The following is a 22,589-nucleotide window of genomic DNA, read 5'->3' on the forward strand; positions in this document are numbered from 1 at the left end:
ACAGAACGCAGAGTAGCCTCAGGCCTGAGAAGCCCCAACGTAATGCCGGATATATTAACAAGGGTCCATTTTTTCACAGAGAAAGAAGACATTTTGTGAGCCTCTAGATCCCAAATGGAACTCGCTTATAGTGGAGATAGATTTAAAATATATCAAGATCTTTATCCCATCACGCTCCGCAGAAGAAGGGACTTTAAAACAGTGACGGATAGGCTTAAATAACTGAATATTCAATCCCGGGGGTGGGGGCCTTCCTTTTGCTTTGTTGTTCACATGGGAGGGCAAACAACGCTCTCTGCGCTCATTGGAAGAGGCTAAACTCCTATTGGGCCTGGAACAGACACCGGATGACAATAACACCTCTGCCTCAGGCCACACAGCACAGAGACCCGAGTGGTCTAGAGTAAAGCCTTGTCAGCTTCCCAAATGGCAGGCGAGGCTGAACGCGAGATCATCCAACACCTCAAAACAATGAGCGCAGGTTCAAACCCCCCTTCCCCTGTCCCGTGCTCCCCCTGAGAATGGACTCCTGTCTCTGCTGATAGGGAAACTGCTCTATCAGGGGGTGAAGACTGACACCCATCACTGCACTGGATACCGGATGTGTCCCATGGGGCTTAGACTAGTGTGATTCCATAATCACCGACTTTCGGTGGTAACCCGCCCCACCTGGCTTCCATCCTAAGAGAGTGGCTTCTCATGGAAGATATGTGCAACCCCATGCCGTTGTCTGCAGACTGCAAACCTTTTGACTGGGCCCAGATGGTCCTTTTGCTGTGGTGTTATTTTTGCCTTTTCTTACAGGTCATATTGCCGTCCTGCTCAGACATCCGATACCCCCTCCCCTCCACCGCTGGAGCACACTCCATACCCTACTGAGCACAGTCATACCTACCTTCGCTTCCCCCGGCAGGTCGGCTCCCCAAATCTCACCAACACACTCTAGGTGGCATCACGGGGAGTGGGGATGGAGGGAGGGCCCTTGGGAATAGGGAACACACTGCTTACTCTTCCCCATTAAGTCCTTACAATGCTGCTTTACGCCTCTGCCGCAATTCAATGCCCGGAAGTACTAAATGACGGCCCTTACACATATGAAATTCATATCCCTCAATGTCTGAGGTCTCAATTCTCCTAACAAACGTCAACAGGTATGGAGATACATACTGCAACACGACCCTGACATAGTCCTCTTACAGGAAAGCCATCCTTTAGGGGGGAGACATACATAGAATGTCACATCTGTGCTACCCGAAGTGGCTCTGGGCTTCTGCAGACACTAAAAAACAGGGGGTAGGAATGCTATGCAAATCAAGCTTTCAGCACTTCTGCGCCCAAGGTAGTCAAGGACAAGGAGGGTCACTTGCTTAAACTGCACATACGTGGGGGGCTGACTTTAATCACCTTCACCATTTACACCCCTAATACGGCATAAGAATCATATCTCCGCAAGACTTTGCGCAAGCAACTAGAAGAGGAAATGGGGTGACCTGATCGTGGCAGGTGACTTCAATCTAGTCTGGGACCCAGAATTGGATAGGCCCTTGGAGACGTATCAGGGTGTGGGAGCCATATCTTGCATTACTGACCTAGGCCTTACAGATGCATAGCGATACACCCCAATGAGAAAAATTACACCTTTTATTCCCATGTACACTCCTACTCACAAACTGACACAATATTGGTCACACATTCAATATTACATACCATATTCCTAGAGGGCATCTCAGACATCTCCCTCTCAGATCACGCCCATGTTGAACTCCTCTGGGATGACTCCTCCTGCACCTGAACAGGCCCCTGCGCTGGCGTTTGCCCCCATGCCTGCTCAGAGACCACGTTGATGTTGCTACTATCCGTCAGGTAATAACAGATTACTTTGCTACCATTAGTACCACCGACATTTTATTGCATGCACTATGGAATGGGTTTAAAGCATACATACGAGGAATAATCACCTAAATAATTACAGCCAGGGGAAGAGAGGCCCGATTGGTGGAGAATAACCCCATCATGGTATTTAAAGGACTAGAACACTGTGACAAAGAGACCCAGTGACGTCGCAATAAACACCAACTTGTCTCGCTGCAGGGCCAACTATGTGTCCTCCAAGCCAACAGAGGGAAGCGTGCCCTATTGGTCATACAGCAGAAATATTATGAAGGGGGCAATAAGGTAGGCACACTCTTGGGTCCGAGACTCCACCATAAGCGAGCCAGAGCACATATAACAAAACTCTCCGACCGGGTCCAAGGTTGGGCAATTTCTGAACATGACAAACAAAAAATATTCTGCAACTACTATCAGATGCTTTACCAAAGCAACAATGTCTCACGAGAACAGATCAATGCCTTCCTGCAGTCCTGCGACTGGGACGCACTGCCGGGAGCACACTCAGACCTCCTCGAAGGTCACATCACTCAAGAAGAACTTCTGGCAGCAGTTAAGGCCTTACCACTGTGGAAAACGCCCGGCCACGATTGGCTGGGTGTTGGCTTCTACTGCCTGTTCCTCCCCAATCTCCAGCTTCACCTTCTTTACATCTATAACTCCTTTACACATGACGCTGGACTTGCGCCCTCCATGACGACAGCAGAGATCACTATTATACTCAAACCTAGCAAGCAGTCGACCACTGCACCTCCTATCGCCCTATAGCCCTTCTCGATACCAATGCCAACATTTCCCTAAAATAATAGCTACAAGATTGGACAAATACCTCCCGGGACTCAGAGAGCCAGATCAAGGGGACTTTGTACAGGGCAGACAAGACAAGGCATGGACAATGTTTGCCAAGTAGCACACTTGGTGGAAAAAGTACACCAACATCACATCCCAGCTGGCCATTCCTCCAGGCGGTCCTTCGTAAAGCTGGGTTGGGGGGCCTCGCCTAATATCTAGGATCATGGCACTGTACAAACGCCCTACTGCAACAATACACCTAAATGGGCAACAATCCCCAGTATTCCCCATTGGTGAGAGATGCCATTATTGCCTCTACTGTTTGCCCTGGCAGTAAAGCCTCTAGTGATCCTTATTCGCCGCTCTCCTGCAGTGGCTGGGATCACGTTAAGGGGACAGCAACACAAAATCAATCTATTTGTCAACGATCTATTGCTCACCCTGATTAAACCCGAAGGCTCCCTGCCTGCCCTGGTTGACATCATGCAAACCTTTGCAGACGTCTCAGGCTTTAATATTAACATGACAGTCTCTCGTGCTCAAACTTAATATCCCCACTCAGGATCTGCCACACCTCAAAACACTTGCACCATTTCAGTGGGCACAAGATGCAATTAAATATTTAGGCCTCAACATCACCCCCACCCTAGAGCCTGGACACTGGCGAATTGGCCCCAACTCCACCGTGACATCCTACACTCCTATCATTTTACGGGGCAAATTACACAATTAAATATTAAGGCTTCAACATCACCCGTACACTAGAGTCCTAGGCATGGGCGAACTGGCCCCAACTCCGCCGTGACATCCTAACAGACATACAAAGATGGTGGCCCCATCATATCTCCTGGTTAGGCCTCATCAATGTTACAGAAATGAATGTACTCCCCCAAGCGCTATAACTCTTTCAGACGCTGCCCACTCCATTCCCACAAAGTGAGATTCAGCAACTCCAGCGAGACATTCACTACTTCACATGGAATGGCAGATGGCGATGAATAGCTAACATGGTATTGATGCTTTCACAGGACAGAGGGGGACTAGCATGCCTGGTTTTGCTTCACTGCTACTGGGCTCCAGATCTGCGGTGCATCTCGGAGTAGGTGGTGAGGGCCAGTGAAAAATATTGGTTCCACATGGACCTCGCAGTAGGTTATGGACCACTCTGGGATCTAGCACAGCTGTTTAGATCAGCCTGACCACGCAGCACTTATCTCTCCACTCTCAGTCAGTCAGTCAGTCTTTATATAGTGCGGCTACTCACCCGTCAGGATCCCAAGGCGCTGGGGTGGGGGGTGGAAAGAAGGGGCGGAAGCCTCATCCGAAGAGCCACATCTTGAGGTTCTTCCTGAAGATGGTGAGTGATGGGCTTTGCCTGAGGTGCAGGGGGAGGTTGTTCCAGCAACACAGTTCTCAACATCTGGGACAGGCTGGCCCTCAAGAAGGGCCTTATCACTGTCCCATCATCGAAGACCCCAAAAGCAAGCAACCCAGCCTTCTCCCGGCCCGCTCACCTCAGACGTTCACAGAATAGCATGATGGCGAACGCAGGACACTTCGAGACCACTTCACTGGCATGAAAACAGTTGTGCAATGTAAAGAGGAATTCCATCTCACGGACCGGGCAAGACTGCAATACTGTCAAAAGCAACACTGGCCCTTCACCCTCAGGCAACACCCAGACATTATTCAACCATATACTCCCTTTGAAAAACTGGTATGGACCTATACAAGTACGAAGGGCCTTATCTCTAACACATATGGAGTACTACATCAATCCTCACCACAGACGAACAGCTGGCAGACTGCCTCGTCCACAGAGATTACAACCAAACAATAAGAGACTCTCTGGCAGGACATACCTAAGACATACCACAGCCTTTCCCTTAGGGAGACAGTTTACAAGCTGATGTTCCATTGGTATTATGTCCTGACACATCTAGGCAAAATCTACCCGAGCACGTCACCCCCAATGCAGACGTTGTAACCACACCTTAGACTATTTCTTCCATATACGGTGGACATGCAGCATTATTATATCTTCTGGAAGGAGATACTAGGCCACTTCAAATCTATCCTGGGATACAGACTGCCGTTTAGCTATCACACAGTGATATTGGGTATACCCCCCTCTACCCTGCAATCCATGACACACACCAACTGGAGGCTTGCCAGTTATATGCTGCATGCAGCCCGACAACTAATAGCTCTTTCATGGAAGAGCCAATCATCTCCATCCAAAGTCCAGTGGTTCACTCGGCTATGGCATTTTATGGCCATGGAATTACTCTCCTACTGTCGCCTCTATATTGAAAGTAAATTTTGAGCTATATGGCGAACATCACTTCAATACTTTATATGCCTTGAGTACACGTGTTTCAAACCACCAAAACTGCAGGCCTTACAACTGATCTTTCGCTCACAAACGCTGCGTTCAAATCAACCACCACACTCTACATTCCTTCAGTTGCACCACCTCTCTCTGCCTCACTCCGCAATAGGACCTACATTCGCTTGACATCTAAGCATGGGAATGCCTACTGATAGCGACCTTGTTAAGGCATGTTCTGTTTCTTTTTCCATGTTCTAGGCACTCTTGCCAACCAAGCACAACACAGTGTGGGAACAACAAACTCAAGGCTCTGCGCTCTGCCAATTTGTTTCACCCATCAAACTTCTGTAATTTCTAGGAGATGACCACAACAAGTTTAATTTTCCCCGTCAAAGCCTACTGAATGCATGCTTTTTCTATTAAAACAAAATATCAATAAAAAAAAGCATTCCATTAGTCTTCGAGGTTGACAACATCTAGAGACAACACTGATCCATGAATGAATGAAGCATAGAACAGGAGAAATTGCCTAAGTTTGAAGAGATCACTAAGATAAAAAATAAAAAAATAATAAAGAGGCAGTTACTCAAGTGGAACGGCTGGGCTACTTTTTTCAGCAGCTGACACCAACCTAAACTGAAATGGACAGAAAGTTTAGTACATGGTCTAGTGGGACAAATTATGTTGCTCCTTCTGGAGTGCAGTGGAGTAATTTGGATATAGTTGGTTTTCTCCTACAACGGTGCAACAAAGAATAAAAACAGTGATGGAATGCAACTCAGTGCAAAAACCCCTGTGGCTTGGAAACTTAGGTTTTAGATTTGAACATTAAATACATGTTGGGTATTGTGTTTAGGTTTCTAAGTGTACTGCTATCATGCAAAATATCAAACTAGTCATCAAATGATTCATCAAGAACCTCTAAATATCACTTAATGGAATTAAAATAATTAAAAAAAATATTTCAAAAATAGCTGAATCAGTAGAGATCTAAGATTCATCAGCAATACTTGGAAGCAACATCAGACCACAGAATGAATGGCATACTAGTAGTTTTTCACATGTAACCAAATAAGTCTTACATGTGGGAAATGTGAGTGAATGACAAAGGCAACGCTTCATAAGTTTCTATCTGCGCTCTCCCAGCATTGTGCCCAGATCAGTGACAAATCAAAAAAGAGTGTTCATTTATTTTTCTAGAATGATACTCAGTGTGACTTTAAGATGGAACATAAAAAAAAAATCCATTTACTAAGAACTTTCGTTTACAAAGAAAGCCTATGTTGTATGAAATGCCACTGTGGGGTTAAATAAGGAACTCTCCTGATTGCTTACTGAAAAATACTCAGGAATTAGAATGATCTTTTCATGCTCTAAAAGATGGTTTTAGTCTGAGATACAAAATTAGGGAAGCCACTTCCATGACAAATCCATATCTGGAGCACTAAACAATTATTTTTTTTCAAATGACTTTATTTGCAGATGAAGGGGCAAGAGATCATCAAATGCAGCACATCACGTATTAGCAGTCGCGGCCCGCTTTACTCGAAAGGCGTGGGGTGGGTTTGGCACGCGGGGACACTCCCCTTCCCTGCTGGCTGCACGTAGGCACAGGCTCCCAACCTGCCCTGTGGCCAATTCTGATGCTTCTCAAAGCAGCTTCAGGATTGGCTGGGAGCACCCTGGCTGGGCACTCCCAGGCAGTCTGGAAGCCTGTGCAGGCTCTGTGTTGCCAGGCTGGAGAGAGCCTACCGCACATGTTTGTTTGGACGGCACGAGGCGGCCCGCCAAACATACATGCACAGTGAGGGGGAGTGTTGAGCAATCCCCTCACACAACTCCTCACCCCAGATGGCCCGCCCCTTTCACAACGAGGTAATAATAAACATCCCCCTTGTTGTGAAAGTTTTGCAGCTTCTGCTGCCGGTGGGGGGGGGGGGGGGGGGGGGGGGGGGGGGGGGCGGGGGTGACGCTCCTCTGCCCTAATGGAGGAGCCGCCCCTGCATATTTGTAACCAGTGTGGCATAAATCAAAGTGTAAAGTAAAGGCTCAAATCAGTGCAACATGATCAGCAAGGTCGCTGATGAAATCTCAGAGAAAATGAAAAAAGTGTTTCTTTGTACAAATCTTTAAAATCAAGCCTGAAAGCATGGGCCATGTGGCGTAATTGTTTTATACAAGTTAAAACTTAAAGAATAACTAACAATTACACAGTGCTATCTTTGTAATGGAAATACATACCACTAATATTGAGATCATAATCGCCTGCTGTAATCACATTAGCTACTAATCCATCCGGTGGCTGGCTCGTAGAAACCACATCATTCAGAAGTTTCCGAATAGATCCAGGCTGGGGTGACTGTGTGACAATGTTGTTAACAGCTATTTTCAAGTTTTTTATCACATGAAGTTGATTGTTGGGATCTCTCATATGAACTGGAATAGGAAATATAAAACAGATAACTAAAGAGGAAATATTGCGTACACAACATTAAAGACATGTTTGAGATGAACAACACCATGTTTCACAAGACTGAGTTTCTCCCTTACTTAGAAAGTTACAAGTGCACAGCAGTTACATATGGAAAAAAAGATTAGCTCTATGTATTTGGCAACTTAGGTCAAAATACCTTTATGATGAAGGTACAGACAGGTAGGAAAAGGAGAAGCAAACTGTATTTGTGGCTAAATGAAGAACAAATCATGCATAAAATTTGTTAAAAACCTATAGCTGCATGAAGGTTTCAGACTGTAAAATTTTAAGCAGTTTGCCCAGGTTCTGAGGCACACCCACCACAGGTAGCTAACTCCACGTTGTGCACTGCCTTTCATTGGTGTGAGGTGGGGTTGGCCGCAGGCCCGGCTTTCATCCAGGCCCTGCACCCAACTCTCCACAGGCACCACCCAGATGCAACCGACCCCTCCTTTGGTCATGCGTGGGGTGTGGTAAGCCGCAAGGCCTGTCTTGCAGCCAGACCCTGTTTCCAACTCCCCGCAGGCTGCCAACACCGCACTGAACACAAATAACAACAAAGTGGCTGTGTGAAGATGGTGCGCACTTCCAGATTTTAGGCTAACATATATGTGGAGAATCCATGGCAGTAAAGTCTATGTTGAAGGAAGGAGTACCCAAGCGGTTTGGCACCCAGCCACAGGGTGCGTAGGTTGTCACCTGAAAAGGCCACAGTCCGTATGTAAGAAGAAAAGAAACCACAGCACATCACAGGTATGTAGAACTTTCAATTTATTCCACTATGGTATCTTGGAAAACACATCACTTGTCCCAGTAAGGCAAAAATGGGCATTTCGTCTGAAAGATGCAACACCATTAAGCAGCTCGAGAAAACCTACTCCATTCTCTACCGAGCTCAGACTTATCATGGTCTTCGGTTACTTTATCTAATTCATGCCATGCTATCTCGTAAACACTATTGACCAATGAATTTTCTCAACGCAACTTGAGATTTCCAAAAGTTGGAGCCTTGAAAAAGTCAATTCTAACGAAACACGTGTCGGCTGTTGTTTTCCGAATATGAGAATGGTATCGGCTCTTTGACATCATGCCCATTTTTCCCTTACTGGGACAAGTGATGTGTTTTCCGAGACACCATAGAGGAATAAATAAAAAGTTCTACATACCTGTGATGTGCCGTGGTTTCTTTTCTTCTACCACAGTGAACACAGCCTTTAGCCGTGCGCAGTGGCGTGTCGGCCACAGGGATTGGCCTGCCGCCAAGCCTTGAGGTTAAACCTACAGCAGGCTACTAACCCCACAATGTGCACAGCCTCTGGCATGTGCAGCGTTAGAACTGGCCTTCAAGCCCCAGGTACCTCATCCCCTAGAGCAAAACACATATTAAGGGAGGGGCATGCTGCTACCATCTATGATCCTGGATTGGCCCCAGGGACCACATCCCTGTGTACACATATAAAGGGGAGGGGGAGCATGTGGCCCCCTCATCAAGCCTTCTTGGGCTCCCGGGGACCCCATCTCCCATGGCCAACCGTTATTAGGCCTTGGGGTACCCATCCTCCAGGGCAATACCAATAAAAAAAGCCATGTGCCCCCCAGCCTCATTAGGCCCTGTACTCCTCATTCCCCAGGCCACATTTTTGTTTTTTTTTAAAGGGGCAGGTGGCCCGTGGTCCCATTCCCATATCCACCACCCCCTCACACCTGCTCCCCCCCCAATGGGCGAGGGGGCCGCATGCCTACCCAGATTATTCACCTTCCACCCGTTGGGGGCACAAGGGGAAGCCCCAGGGCTGCACAGCTCCAGCAGGGTCCCCCATGCTGCAGGAGCTGGCATTGCTCCTGCCAGCAGGGAGCTATTTTTGCTGCTCTCTCTAGGCAGAAACAGATCAAAAGTTTGCTCCCATCTGGCTTATAATTAATGTAATGCAGCTACTGAGTTTACTACACTGTGTATGGAGGAGTACGAGTTATAACAATTTGAAGGTGGGGCATAAATTGCAAATTTAAGGTATAGCTATAACTTTAGAATTGTTAATGTTTGTGTAGTTTAAGTTTGGTTTGTATAGAAACAATGCATAAAGTTTTCCTAACTATAACTAAGTTTTAACCCTTGTTTTTTTCAATGAACTTTAATGGTTTATATTATTTTTTACAGAAGCTTTTCAAATTGTAGTGTGCTGTTGTTGAGTGGAATGCTATGTGGAGAGCCATGGAGTACAGATGAGGACAGTTTCATACAATGTTGTTCTGTTCAGTGGAGGAGAGTGAAGTGGCGTAGCATAAAGTGGCGTACAGTGGGATAACCCAGATTGGAGTTTTCTTGTTCGGTACTTTATTAAAGAGGTAAAAAGTAGGTAAACTTAATACTATTTTTCTATATATGTTTTTTAAACACTTTACATAATACCTTGCTAATACCTACAAAGTACTGCTGTATTTTGTGAAATATAGTGCAGCATATTGCAATTTTTTTCTTAATTATTTGTTTACTTTTTTTTTTAAGTAGTGCAGTACTTTTTAAGTAGCACAGCAGTATTGCGATAATTTTTTGTCTGTTAGAGAGTAAATATGTTGAAAACAGTGAAAATAAACTGTACTACACTATTTATGAACCAGTGTAATAAAGTGTATTTGTTACTTTTTTACATTTTTTTTTAAATCATTACCTAGGTACTTCCTAGGTGGTAATACAGTACTCTGTGACCTTTTTTAAAAAAATATAAAGAAACGTATAAATAATATGGAGGGGCATAGAGTGGAATAACGCAGAGTAGAGTGGGGTGGAGTGGAGTAGAACAGAACAGCAGAGAGCACAGCGGTGTACAGTAGAGTGCTGTAAGGTGGAGTGATGTAGAGTAGCGTGGAGTAGAGTGGACTGGTATTGGGCAAAACACCATAGTCGAGTGGTGTTTAACAGCAACACAGTGGAGTGGCGTAAAGTGGAAGAGCAAACAGTGGAGTGGTGAAAAGTGGAACGGCATATAGTGGAATGGCAAAGACTGAAGAGTGGAACAGCAAAGAGTGGAGGGAAAAGAGTGGCATTAATTCAAGTGGGGTAGACAAATAGCACAGAATGGAGTGGTGTAGAGAAGAGTGGTGCAAAGTGGAATAGCATAGAGTGGAGTGGCACAGAGTAGAGTTGGGAAGACTGGAGACTGGGAAAAGGGAAGAGTCATATATTGGAGTGGCGTGGAGTGGCATACAATGGAGAGACATAGGGTGAATGGGCGTAGAGTAAAGTGGATATTGTGGAGTAGCACAGAATGGTGTCGCGTAGAAAGAAATAACATACAATGGGGTGGCTTAGAGTGGAGCTGCATGCAGTAGAGTGCCGTAAAGTAGAAAGGCGTGGAGTAGATTGGCATAGAGTGGCATAGTCAAATGTTGTAAAGTGGTATAGAGTAGAATGGCAGAGTGGAGTGATACAGTTTGGAATAGTAGAGTGGATGGATATAAAACAGAATAGCATAGAGTGGAGTGATATAGAGTAGAATAGTGTGGAGTGGTATAGACTAGAATAACAGAGTGGAGTGGTGCAGAGTGAAATAGGGAAGAGTGGAGTGCCATAAAGTTGAGTTTTATAGAGGTGTATAGAGGAGGGTGCAATAGCACAGAGTGGAGTGGCACAGAGTGCATAGAGTGGAGCGTTGTACAGTACAGTGACGTTAAGTAGAGTGACAGTAGAATAGCATGGAGTGGAGTACAATGGCACAGAGTCATGCAGCAAAGAGTCATGCAGCAAAGAGTAGCGTAGAGTGCTGTACAGTGAAACAGCACAGTGAAACAGCACGGTGTGGAGTGGAGTGCCGTAAAGTGCAGTGGCGTACAGTGAAATAGGGTAGAGTGGAATAGCGCAGCGCAGAGTGGAGTAGCATAGAGTAGAGTGGCTTAACAGATGTAGAAAAAATTTGAAAGGAATATTTATTTTGGAATGGAAAGGGTATTTGGTTGGTATTGGCTCTAAATAGGGTAAGTTGTTTTAGGTTATAAGCGACAAATCATTAGTTATATACTGGTCTGCTGTATACCATGGTATACCGCAGTACATGCTGATCACAAATCTGTATATCATTGGTTAATGGCTACTTTTACAAAAGTAAAAGGCAGCCATGTAGTTTTCAACACACTTTGGCTGTTCTCGGTTAGGGCCTTAGATATAGGTAACCAGTAGGAGTTATTGTTGTTTCCTATCTAGTTCCACCGTAATAATATTTTTCTATTATATTTTTCTAAAGGTTTACTGGGTACACACACTAGTACCTACGAAGTACTGCTGTAGTTACAGAAAAAAATATCAAAAAGTAATATGTGAAAAAATTACAAAAATACATTGTAGTACACTATATTTGTGAAACAAAGCTTTTCATGCCACACATTGTTGTGTTGTGGGGTACGGGGCTGTCGAATCAGATATGTGAAAGGTGTTAGTAGCTATATTACAAGAACATATGAGTGCAACTAATAAAACTGTTAGCTTGACAGGGTAAATGTGAGGAGAACACTCTTGCTTGCCTATGAATGTAGTTTTTGTCCATACTATCAATCTTTGATGAGAGAGGGGGTGGGGGGAGAGTGAGTAATAGAGAGGGGGGGAGATGGGAGGGACACACACACACACACACACACACACATACATACAACCCCACCAACCTGTCAGCATTTGGCTCCTAGTAAACACTGGTGTATTTTCCCTTCCCATCTGCAAACCCTGTAACACTCTTGACAGATTCAGATGGATGTCCACTTATACTGCTGCAACAGCACTCTGTGCCAACACAAAGCACCCTCTCTTTATTTCAGTTGAATTCAATTCATTTATGTGGGTGGGTTCTGCAATAATGGCTACTCCAGTGACTTATCTTGCCACTCAGCTAGTTGTGGTTCTAACCTGTAACAAGGTCAGAAACGCACTAGTAAACAGCTGTGGTTTCTGACTAGCATCTTTAATTCATCGACTGGTACCAATCTCACAAATGTAGCATGTTTTAAAGTACACAGAGATTGAGAAGTCTTTGTTATCATCACTCCTTAACCGCTTCTGTGCCTTGGACGAGATGATCTCGTCCAAGGCTACAGTTCCCCAAGCAATTTCTGATGCCCCCTCCCCCCCACCCCCCTCCCTCCCTCCCTCCCGGGGCCGGCTGAGCTGGAGGCCAAACTCCACAGGTAGGCACTTTGCAAAAAACACCTCTGTTTTCTGTGAAAAAATATGTTGTGTCCAGGTTGTGTTTTGGGCCATTTCCTTTCGTGGGCGCTAGGCCTACCCACAGAAGTGAGGTACCATTTTTATCGAGAGACTTAGGGGAACGCTGGGTGGCTCCTCCCAGATTCCAGAACTTTCTGCCACAGAAATGTGAGGAAAATGTGTTTTTTTTAGCCAGATTTTGAGGTTTGCAAAGGATTCTGGTTAACAGAACCTGGTCCGAGCCCCACAAGTCACCCCATCTTGGATTCCCCTAGGTCTCTAGTTTTCAAAAATGCACAGGGTTGGTAGGTTTCCCTAGGTGCCGGCTGAGCTACAGGCCAAAATCCACAGGTAGGCACTGTTTTCTTTCAAAAATTTGGATGTGTCCACGTTGCGCTTTGGGGCGTTTCCTGTCGCGGGCGCTAGGCCTACCCACACAAGTGAGGTATCATTTTTATCGGGAGACTTGGGGGAACGCTGGGTGGAAGGAAATTTGTGGCTCCTCTCAGATTCCAGAACTTTCTGCCACAGAAGTGTGAGGAACATGTGTTTTTTTAGCCAAATGTTGAGGTTTGCAAAGGATTCTGGGTAACAGAACCTGGTCCGAGCCCCGCAAGTCACCCCTCCTTGGATTCCCCTAGGTCTCTAGTTTTCAGAAATGCACAGGATGAGGTAGGTTTCCATAGGTGCCGGCTGAGCTAGAGGCAAAAATCTACAGGTAGGCACTTCGCAAAAAACACCTCTGTTTTCTTTCAAAAAATTGGATGTGTCCACGTTGCGCTTTGGGGCGTTTCCTATCGCGGGCGCTAGGCCTACCCACACAAGTGAGGTATCATTTTTATCGGGAGACTTGGGGGAACATAGATTAGCAAAACAAGTGTTATTGCCCCTTGTCTTTCTCTACATTTTTTCCTTCCAAATATAGGAGAGTGTGTAAAAAAGACATCTATTTGAGAAATGCCGTGTAATTCACATGCTAGTATGGTCACCCCGGAATTCAGAGATGTGCAAATAACCACTGCTCCTCAACACCTTATCTTGTGCCCTTTTTGGAAATACAAAGGTTTTCTTGATAGCAATTTTTTACTCTTTATATTTCAGCAAATGAATTGCTGTATACCCGGTATAGAATGAAAACGCACTGCAGGGTGCAGCTCATTTATTGGCTCTGGGTTCCTCGGGTTCTTGATGAACCTACAAGCCCTATATATCCCTGCAACCAGAGGAGTCCAGCAGACGTAACGGTATATTGCTTTCGATAATCTGACATTGCAGGGAAAAGTTACAGAGTAAAACGTAGAGAAACATTTATGTTTTTTTCACCTCAATTTCAATATTTTTCTTTTTCAGTTGTTATTTTCTGTAGGAAACCCTTGTAGGATCTACACAAATGACCCCTTGCTGAATTCAGAATTTTGTCTACTTTTCAGAAATGTTTAGGTTTCTGGGATCCAGCATTGGTTTCATGCCCATTTCTGTCACTGACTGGAAGGAGTCTGAAAGCACAAAAAATTGCAAAAATGGGGTATGTCCCAGTAAAATGCCAAAATTGTGTTGGAAAATTGGGTTTTCTGATTCAAGTCTGCCTGTTCCTGAAAGCTGGGAAGCTGCTGAGTTTAGCACCGCAAACCCTTTGTTGATGCCATTTTCAGGGGGAAAACCACAAGCCTTCTTCTGCAGCCACTTTTTCCAATTTTTTTGAAAAAAACGAAATTTTCCCTGTATTTTGGCCAATTTCTTGGCCTCCTTCAGGGGAACCCACAAAGTCTGGGTACCTCTAGAATCCCTAGGATGTTGGGAAAAAAGGACGCAAATTTGGCTTGGTTAGCTCATGTGGACAAAAAGTTATGAGGGCCTAAGCGCGAACTGCCCCAAATAGGCAAAAAAAGGCCTGGCACAGGAGGGGGAAAAGCCCTGGCAGCGAAGGGGTTAAGGTAATGTTTTGTTGTATAACTGAATAATAGATAAACTTAACAGCTATTTACCTCAAAATACTTGAAACATCTTTGGATTCCATGCCCAAATAGCAAAAATGCACATTTCATCCCTCAAAACTATTCTTCTTTTAGGTAGAAGCTGTAAAAGGTCTTGTCCTTTGGCAAAGGTTTTAAGCAACAACCTCGTAAGAGAGGGGAAGATCTGCCCAAGCTGAATCTGGCTTTAATGAAAAAAATGCCACAGTGGTTTCTCTTTATTTTCAGAAATGTGCAACAGATTTATTCACTTTCAACAGCTTGGTCAATAATACTTACACTGGATCTTGCAAGTAGTTCAATGCTATTATCAAAATTTGAGGCAAAACCAATTTTGACAGTTCTTCCTTGCAGTTAAGAGGTATTACAATAGCAATCTGATGACAGTACTCTGATAAGCAAGAAGAGTTGCAAAGTGAGACTACACAAATCACTCATGCACATTTTGGCCTACATCTGAAAGAAAATATAGCCACTGATGTAGGTTTCATGTCGACTGGTGGAATCTAATATGACGTATACTCAGAACCAATCCACAGAGATCCGAAACAAATAATTATATGGGGTCCCTCTGAAACCAATGAAGAGAATCAAGAAAATTGTCACTAGATGGCCAATTGGGTTTACCATGGAGCAACACAGGCGCAGGCCAACCAAAGATTCACAGATATCCCTGCAACGTAATGTATTGTATTGGATTGGATTGTATTATACTATATTATATTATATTTTAGGATTTTAAAATGTATCATGAGATCCCGTTTCATGACGTTCTGGGCGCAATTAGATGTGTGCTTTAAAGAAGATTAATTGTAAATATGCTTGCATTGGAAGTGTTTAGTGCACAGCGTGAAGTTTGGAGCTGTGCTCCCAACATGATTTTGTGAGCCCGTACCTCAAGGGATATTAGCAATACATTCGCAATTGCTTTGCTGGGGGGGGGGGGGGGTGTACAGTACAGAAGTTAACCCATTTGGTTTGATTTCTTTTTGAGGACCCTTTACAACTTGGTGATAAAATATTAATTTCACTTACCAGACGTTACTTATGTACTCACAGCCTCTATAAAAAAAAAGGCAAATCATCTAGAGGGCACATACCCATTTTTCACTATCACATTTTAGATGCTTATTAGCATTATCATCTGGATCAATCAACGACAGTTGAGTCTTTCAGTGCACAGATCGTATCAAAAATTACTTTTACACATAACCAGTTATCCATCAGGCTTCAACACAACAGACTTAAAAGAAATGTACGAACAGGCATTAAAAATTCCAGCTGCAACAATCACACCTTTTATGTTGTTTTAAAGGTACAATCCAATTAGTCCTTCATATTACCTGGGGGATAATAACTTATTTTCATATGTTAATAATGTGTATTTCCTTGAATTAAACGTTTCCAGATCTTAAGGTCATCCTTTCTTGCAATCCCCCCGGCATGTTATTCCAGAGTTACATTTTTATTTATCTTCTTCTTTTTTACGGCCTCATGATTAAATTGCATTTCTTGCATTTGTCCGATATGCCTTTTAGAGCTACGTTTTGCCCAGGCACTCGAAATCTAAGCAGTGTCTCTCAAAAGCTGGTGGGTATATGCGCTCAAGGGCTTCTAGGTCATAGCAGTTAACAGTGAGAAACTATTAAATTATGCCTTGTTAATGGTTTACATCAATATTATTCATAAATTCCTGCTCAAGCATGATCTATTCTAGGCAATGCTGTACTTTCTTTAAAAATGAACTTGCTTAATGTCCAACTTTAATTTTTTTCCAGAAATTCAATTGTCTACCACCACATCTTTCATAAGTGCCTTTCCTTGTAGTATTCATTCTCAATCTACTGAAAATCCCTACCCTGTAAGAGAGGCTGAGGAATGCTTTCTCTTTCAATACAGATCAAAGGTTTTGCATGAAAAGCTGTGCCACATCCAAATCTAAGCAAATACAATTTGTTCTCGAACATTAGATGCCACACCTGCAAGTTTTTTTGAGCAGAGGGATCATATAATTATCCAAGGTATTTTGTTTCAGTGTAGTCAAGCAATTTCCAAAGATTTTTTTTCAGGATCTTAACATTTTTTTTTTGCATGTCTTGAACTTCAGTGAATTCCCATAAATCCTATGAGAATTTACGCCCATAGATTTTCAATCAAAATAGCATCTACACCAGAGGATGAAGTGTCCAAGCCATTCATCAGAGCTGCGGGGTGGCTCTGCATAATCCATTATTAAATCAGGAATCAATTCATGAAACTCCCAGCAGTTAGAGGAGGAATTCATCAAACTCAATAAAAATGCACCAAGTATGTTGTACTGCTTTACTTACCAGGTTACACTTCAATTTTGATGCTGCGACTAAACAAACCAAAAGCTGTGAGGGGCCAGCATTCTATTTGTTACTTCTGTTTGTACCAGAACCGATACTGCAACATAAGCTTTACTAAAATAAGTGGAAGTTAGCCCGTGTCTACCATGCAATATTTGATGCAGCAAGGGCTAAATTACATTTACGTTATTATATGCCAAACAGCATCCTTATCTGTACAATCTTAACCTTTTCTTACACTTGGATCTCCTGATGAATTATCTTCTCACTAACAATTTCCCAACAGCCCATAACACTTTCATCAGAAATCATTATTTCAGGAGGATTAATTCCAGACACTGGAAAAGTCTGACAAACATCAATGACTCAATGTAAGAAGTTTATTAATAGTCATAAGGCCCCTAATAGCCCAGCTCAAACACAAGAGCAATTAAAAAAAATATATCTCAATTTAAGAAATAAACTGTAAAAATAAACAGCAATTCTGAAAGCCTAGCAACATGCCATATCGGACACTTTTGTCCGAATTTTCCTTTAAATAAAGTCACATTCTGGTAAAAATGAATATACTGCCAACAGAGGTGCTTTAATTGGGCAGGTACTGCCCGGTACGGAGTACCTTCACTTCTTCAGTTTGAACGGTAGAGCATCTGCACTTCTCAGGGCTGTTGCAAAACATTTAATGGGCGCGTACCAGCACTTCTCAGGAGCAAACAGGTACTCTAAATAGTGGGTACCTGCACTTCTATATTGCCAGTTAAAGCACTGTCCCAGAGTACTCAATCTGCTTTAGTCTATGGCCACGGCTATATTCCCACTCTTATTCCCAAGTCCCACATCATTAACCTAAAAACTAAAGTGCACACATTTATAGGGAGACGTGTGAAGCCCTGCATTTCCAATAAAACATACGATGCTGCCTCTCTTGCAGGAAGGTCTGGCCTGCCCCAGACTGGTGGAGTACTATTGGGTGACCCATCTACGCTACTTCTTGGAGTGGTTTTCGGGTAGAGAAAAGTCATGGCTACATATGGATCCCACAGTGCCTTACAGGTCACTGTGGGACTTGGTATGGCTCCTCAATCACAGTCCCTCCAAGAGATCACAGATAGCAACCTCCACAAGAATGGTCGTAAATAACCGGGACTGCATCACCATACAGAGGCAAAGTCACTACTTTCCCCTCACACCACACCATCTGGCATGCAAACCAGACTTTTCACAAGCTCTAGATCCCAAAGCATTCTCTGAGTGGATCCAGGGGGCCTGTAGAACCCTGAGTGATCTCTTTCATTGCCCCTCCAACAACATTTTTGAGGAAAGTCAGCATGAATTACAAATCCCTGAAACCTCCTGTCTTCAATACTGCCAATTACGTCACTGGGCATTATATCCTGAGAATTAAATTGCAGCAACATGTTCCCTGACCATGTTTGAATCACTGACCAGACCTTTCGAGGGTACCAAAGGACTAACTCAAGAACCTACACCACTACTCCAGAATCCAAACCACGCTTCTGGAATCCATACCAGACAGGATGGAACATTGATCTGGATCAACCAATTCCAGACAAAGGGAATATCACTAGCAGGAGATCCTCAAAATGCACGAGTGTTTCCCCACAGAAAAATAGCCCTAAAAGTTAAGACCCAATGGTATATGCCACTGTTATACTTTCCTGTATCTTTCCTAACACGCTCACACTGTACTAGAACATCTAGATGGATATGTGTGTGACTCAGAAATGCACCCAGGACCTTATTCTCATTAGAAAACATCATTCTCAATATTCCAGATCTAAGAACCAAAGATGGTTTCACAGGATGTACACCAAGAACAATATTTTCCAGGTCATCCATTGTCAGAAGGTATTCTCCAATGCACAGAGCCATCAGCCTCATGTTTTTCTCCGATTCTACCTGAGGTGCTCGCAAAGTGTGCAAGATTTCAATTATAAAGCTAACACCATAGTCAACAGATTTTATTTTACAAACACTTTGCCACCAGTTCATGTTACATTTGAGTATGGGCCAGCTTTGCAGTACGTGTGTACTATTAAAAAGGTACTCCTTGTCTACTGAACAGTTCTAAAATCACCTTACAACAGCCACTGTCAGATCATTTCCTAGATTTAGCGTCAAAAGGCTAACCTTTTGAAGAAATAGGACCACCTACTGAGGAAATGTCAGCAGCAGTGTGTGGTAGCGGGCCCAAGGGTAAGCAGGTGTATTTCCAGGAAATTCCTAAGATGTCTCATGAGGTCTCAAATCATACAATCTTATCTAAGACTCTGCAGACACAGCCACTTACATTTCTTGGCTCTGTCTTACCATCAGGAAAGTCTCCCTGGCTTAGTTTTACAGGTTTAAAGTCAGACGCCTGACAGCACATAAACAACCTGTCTTCTTCAGGAACCACCTTGTTTGACCGCCACACTGATAAAGAAATCCAGGAGAGGAAGACATACGGTAAAGTGATTAGAGCTGTAGGATTGGAAAACGAAAATCGTACAGAGAAAACCAGTAAGGGGTGCGCAAAAGACTTCACTTCCAACAGAGGGTTCAACCTACTCTGTGGCCTCAATCCCAATCTCACCAATAGTATACCAGCAATTCCAGAGAGACTACAGAACAAAAGAAAAGGAGGTTCACTGCTTGTGGCTGCAGGCAACAAAGATAGATTACATTAAAAGGTCAAGCCATGGAAAGGGTGCCAGTATCCCAAAAAGAACAGAGGCTTCATTCCGGTTATATTCTGGCCCACAAGAGCGCAAGCAAGAAAAGAAACCCATTCTGGATTTGAAATAATCAAACAAATGGATAAGGAAAGAAACATTCAAGAGTGAGGACCTCCATCCAAACTACCCACACCTTCATTAATGGGACTCTATGCAAACCATGAGCTTTAAGCATTTATCTTCAAAACTCAATATCTCAGAAGCATCAGACGTTTCAGAGGTTAACGGCAGGAAACAATCACTTCAAATACAAGGGCGTAACTTTCAGGCTTAAATTAATACCCATTAGTTTTTTTTAAATGCATGACAGTGGGGGACGGTCATCTGAGGAAAAAATTGGATATTTGTCTACCTGTAGCTCAAGAACTGGCTCATCAACACACTGAGTCCATACCAGGCTCATATCATTACCAATTTAAAGCATGCCTTGACCAGTGGTTGAGCATACTTGTAAAGCAAGCCAAGTCCATATCCACCATATTCAATTCATCCACTCAAGTAAGAGCTATTTTAGAGTCTATAAATGCAAGAGTTCTTCCTCAGAGGGAGATGTTTGCATACATCTGTCTGAAATGTCACACTGCTCTAAAGGCTACCATGCCTTCAGAACACCAGATATCATATGTTCAAAGATGCAAGGGGTCCCGTATTTTCCTGGCACCTCACACACTTAGCCACACAAGATCTCTACAGCAGGACTTTAGCAATCAAGGTTACCAATTTTCAAGCATTATAGACGACAAGCTGATTCTTTCCAAGCCATGAACCAATAAGTCCCTTTCCTATGTGATGCCAAACATAGAACTTGGTCGAGGGTGTCTAGTTTCATCAGAATAATTGAGGAGATAGTCGAAGATGCCTTCCTAGTGGAACAGGAAGAGCACATGGATCGTCTTCAGGATCATGGTGAACGGAGAAAGGAGTAAAACTACCACCTCAATCTCCAAGAACTCAGAGTTCCATCAGTTGCTAAAGTCATTTCTTTCATTGTACTAAACTAAATCCTGTAAGAACAATGTATTATCTGAACAACAAGGGAAAACAAGATCCGGACACCAGTGCTAGGTGTTCAAAATGTGCGAGCTGATTCTCACAGCATCATCTTTCATGAGACCTAAATGGTCAAGTGCTGCACAACATCTTCTGCCAATGTAGCTCTCTGCAAACAATCTCTTCTCAAACAAAAACATTTCAGACTTTACTTTTGGTTATTACCACAAATGAATGAAGGGGGCGTACAGGGGTGTGGTATTTAATTTTAAAAAGCTACTTGTCCATGGGACAGGCTGCTTCGTAAATCTACTTGCCCTGTAAAAAAAAAAATATATACTTGCCCCTTGTGCTATGTAGTGCGGCAACAAATTATGGGAGTAATTTCATTGTGTAAGAGCTGTGACAATAGCCTCTCTGTTCATGCCAGGGCTAACACTATAGTAGGGTTTGAATACTTGCAAGTGTAAGCCCTACTATAGCAATTTCCTTATTTTGCCACCTTTCCACAGATCTACATACTGGGGCTGGAAGAAGCAGCGAGGAGTAGTTCAAGGGCTAGAATGCCTTGGAGTCTGTGCAAATCTACTAATGCATATTTTAAGGATTTTCTCTAATCTTTTCTCATACTGGGAAAAAAGTGGTTGGAGGGAAAGTGAACTTGTAAACGCTCAATACATTTTCTCATGAGCAAATCTAAACATGCATATTTGTTTGTCCTAAAACATCAGTTCCCAGATATTTTCTAGAAGTACGATTTCCTGGTCTACTTCTGAAAATTCTTGTGAATTCATGAAAGCCACTAATACAAGGATCCATACTATGGGTATACTTTTGTGACTTTCTTTAAGAAATGGGCCCCAAATTAGGTTTGGCACTACCCAAGACATTTTGCTTTTATTAAACTTCTATTCCTCTCCCTCTCCTTCTATTGGCTGGCTCTACTGGGACTGATCACATTCTGCTCTTCCACAAGGAGCATATTGGCACACAAGTAGTTTAGTCAAGTGCCAGAAACTACTGCGGCAATGTGTTTTTGAGTCCAAAAATAATTTTTTGCATTTTGCAAATGTTTGTTACAATGGTGAGGGCCAGGCAGCTTCCACAACAACAAAGTGTTACAAAAGCCACAAAACCAAAGGATTGGTCATCAATGTCAGATTGGTTAGCTTTGCCAGTGCTTGTTTACTTTCATGTTTCCCCATAATCTTGTTAAAAATGGTTACACAGGTTTTTACATTATGATTATTTTTGGGAAAAACTAGCATGCATCAACACTGTTTTCTAAATGACGCTCCGAAAAAATACCTTAAAATGTCACAGTAATTTTGCAAAACCTTTTTTCCTACTTTTTTTCGAACATTTTATTTTGAAACCAAAGAATCATCAATCTTGCTTATAAGCTTCTGCAAACTTTTGTATCCAATCAGAGAGCATTCTGGGACCATTATATGTAGCCTCATATTCAAACCTGTGTAAACACATTTGTTTTTACTACAACCAATGTCAGTAGTGCAGTGTGACCCTACAATGTTTATTTAGAGAGCTCACCCTAATAATGAAGGGTTTGCATTAACCTCTTAGCTGCTGGGCCTTTTCCCCCCAGTGCTGAGCCCTTTTTTGGCTATTTGGGGCAGTTCGCGCTTAGGCCTTCATAACTTTTTTTCCACATAAGCTATCCACGCCAAATGTGCGTCCTTTTTCTCCAACGTCCTAGGGATTCTAAAAGGTACCCAGAGTTTCTGGTTTCCCTTGGGGAGACCAAGAAATTAGCCAAAATACACCTAAAATTTTGTTTAAAAAAAAACAAATATGGGAAAAAAGGGCTGCCGAAGAAGGCTTGTGGTTTTTTTCCCTGGAAATGGCACCAACAAAGGGTTTGC

General features: G+C 43.3%; 1 protein-coding gene across 3 annotated transcripts in view; it reads right to left on the reverse strand.

The window, feature by feature from the left end:
• The window catches only part of TRAPPC8 (trafficking protein particle complex subunit 8), a 1,010,076-nt gene that overhangs the window by 958,781 nt on the left and 28,706 nt on the right, over positions 1–22,589 (reverse strand). For all 3 annotated transcript variants that reach the window (XM_069220084.1, XM_069220082.1, XM_069220083.1), the window contains exon 2: positions 7,256–7,450. In XM_069220084.1, the coding sequence (XP_069076185.1) occupies positions 7,256–7,450 (195 nt within the window). The remainder of the gene's footprint in view (positions 1–7,255; positions 7,451–22,589) is intronic.

Source organism: Pleurodeles waltl, chromosome 2_2 (genome assembly GCF_031143425.1).
Source record: "Pleurodeles waltl isolate 20211129_DDA chromosome 2_2, aPleWal1.hap1.20221129, whole genome shotgun sequence".
Lineage (NCBI taxonomy): Eukaryota > Metazoa > Chordata > Amphibia > Caudata > Salamandridae > Pleurodeles > Pleurodeles waltl.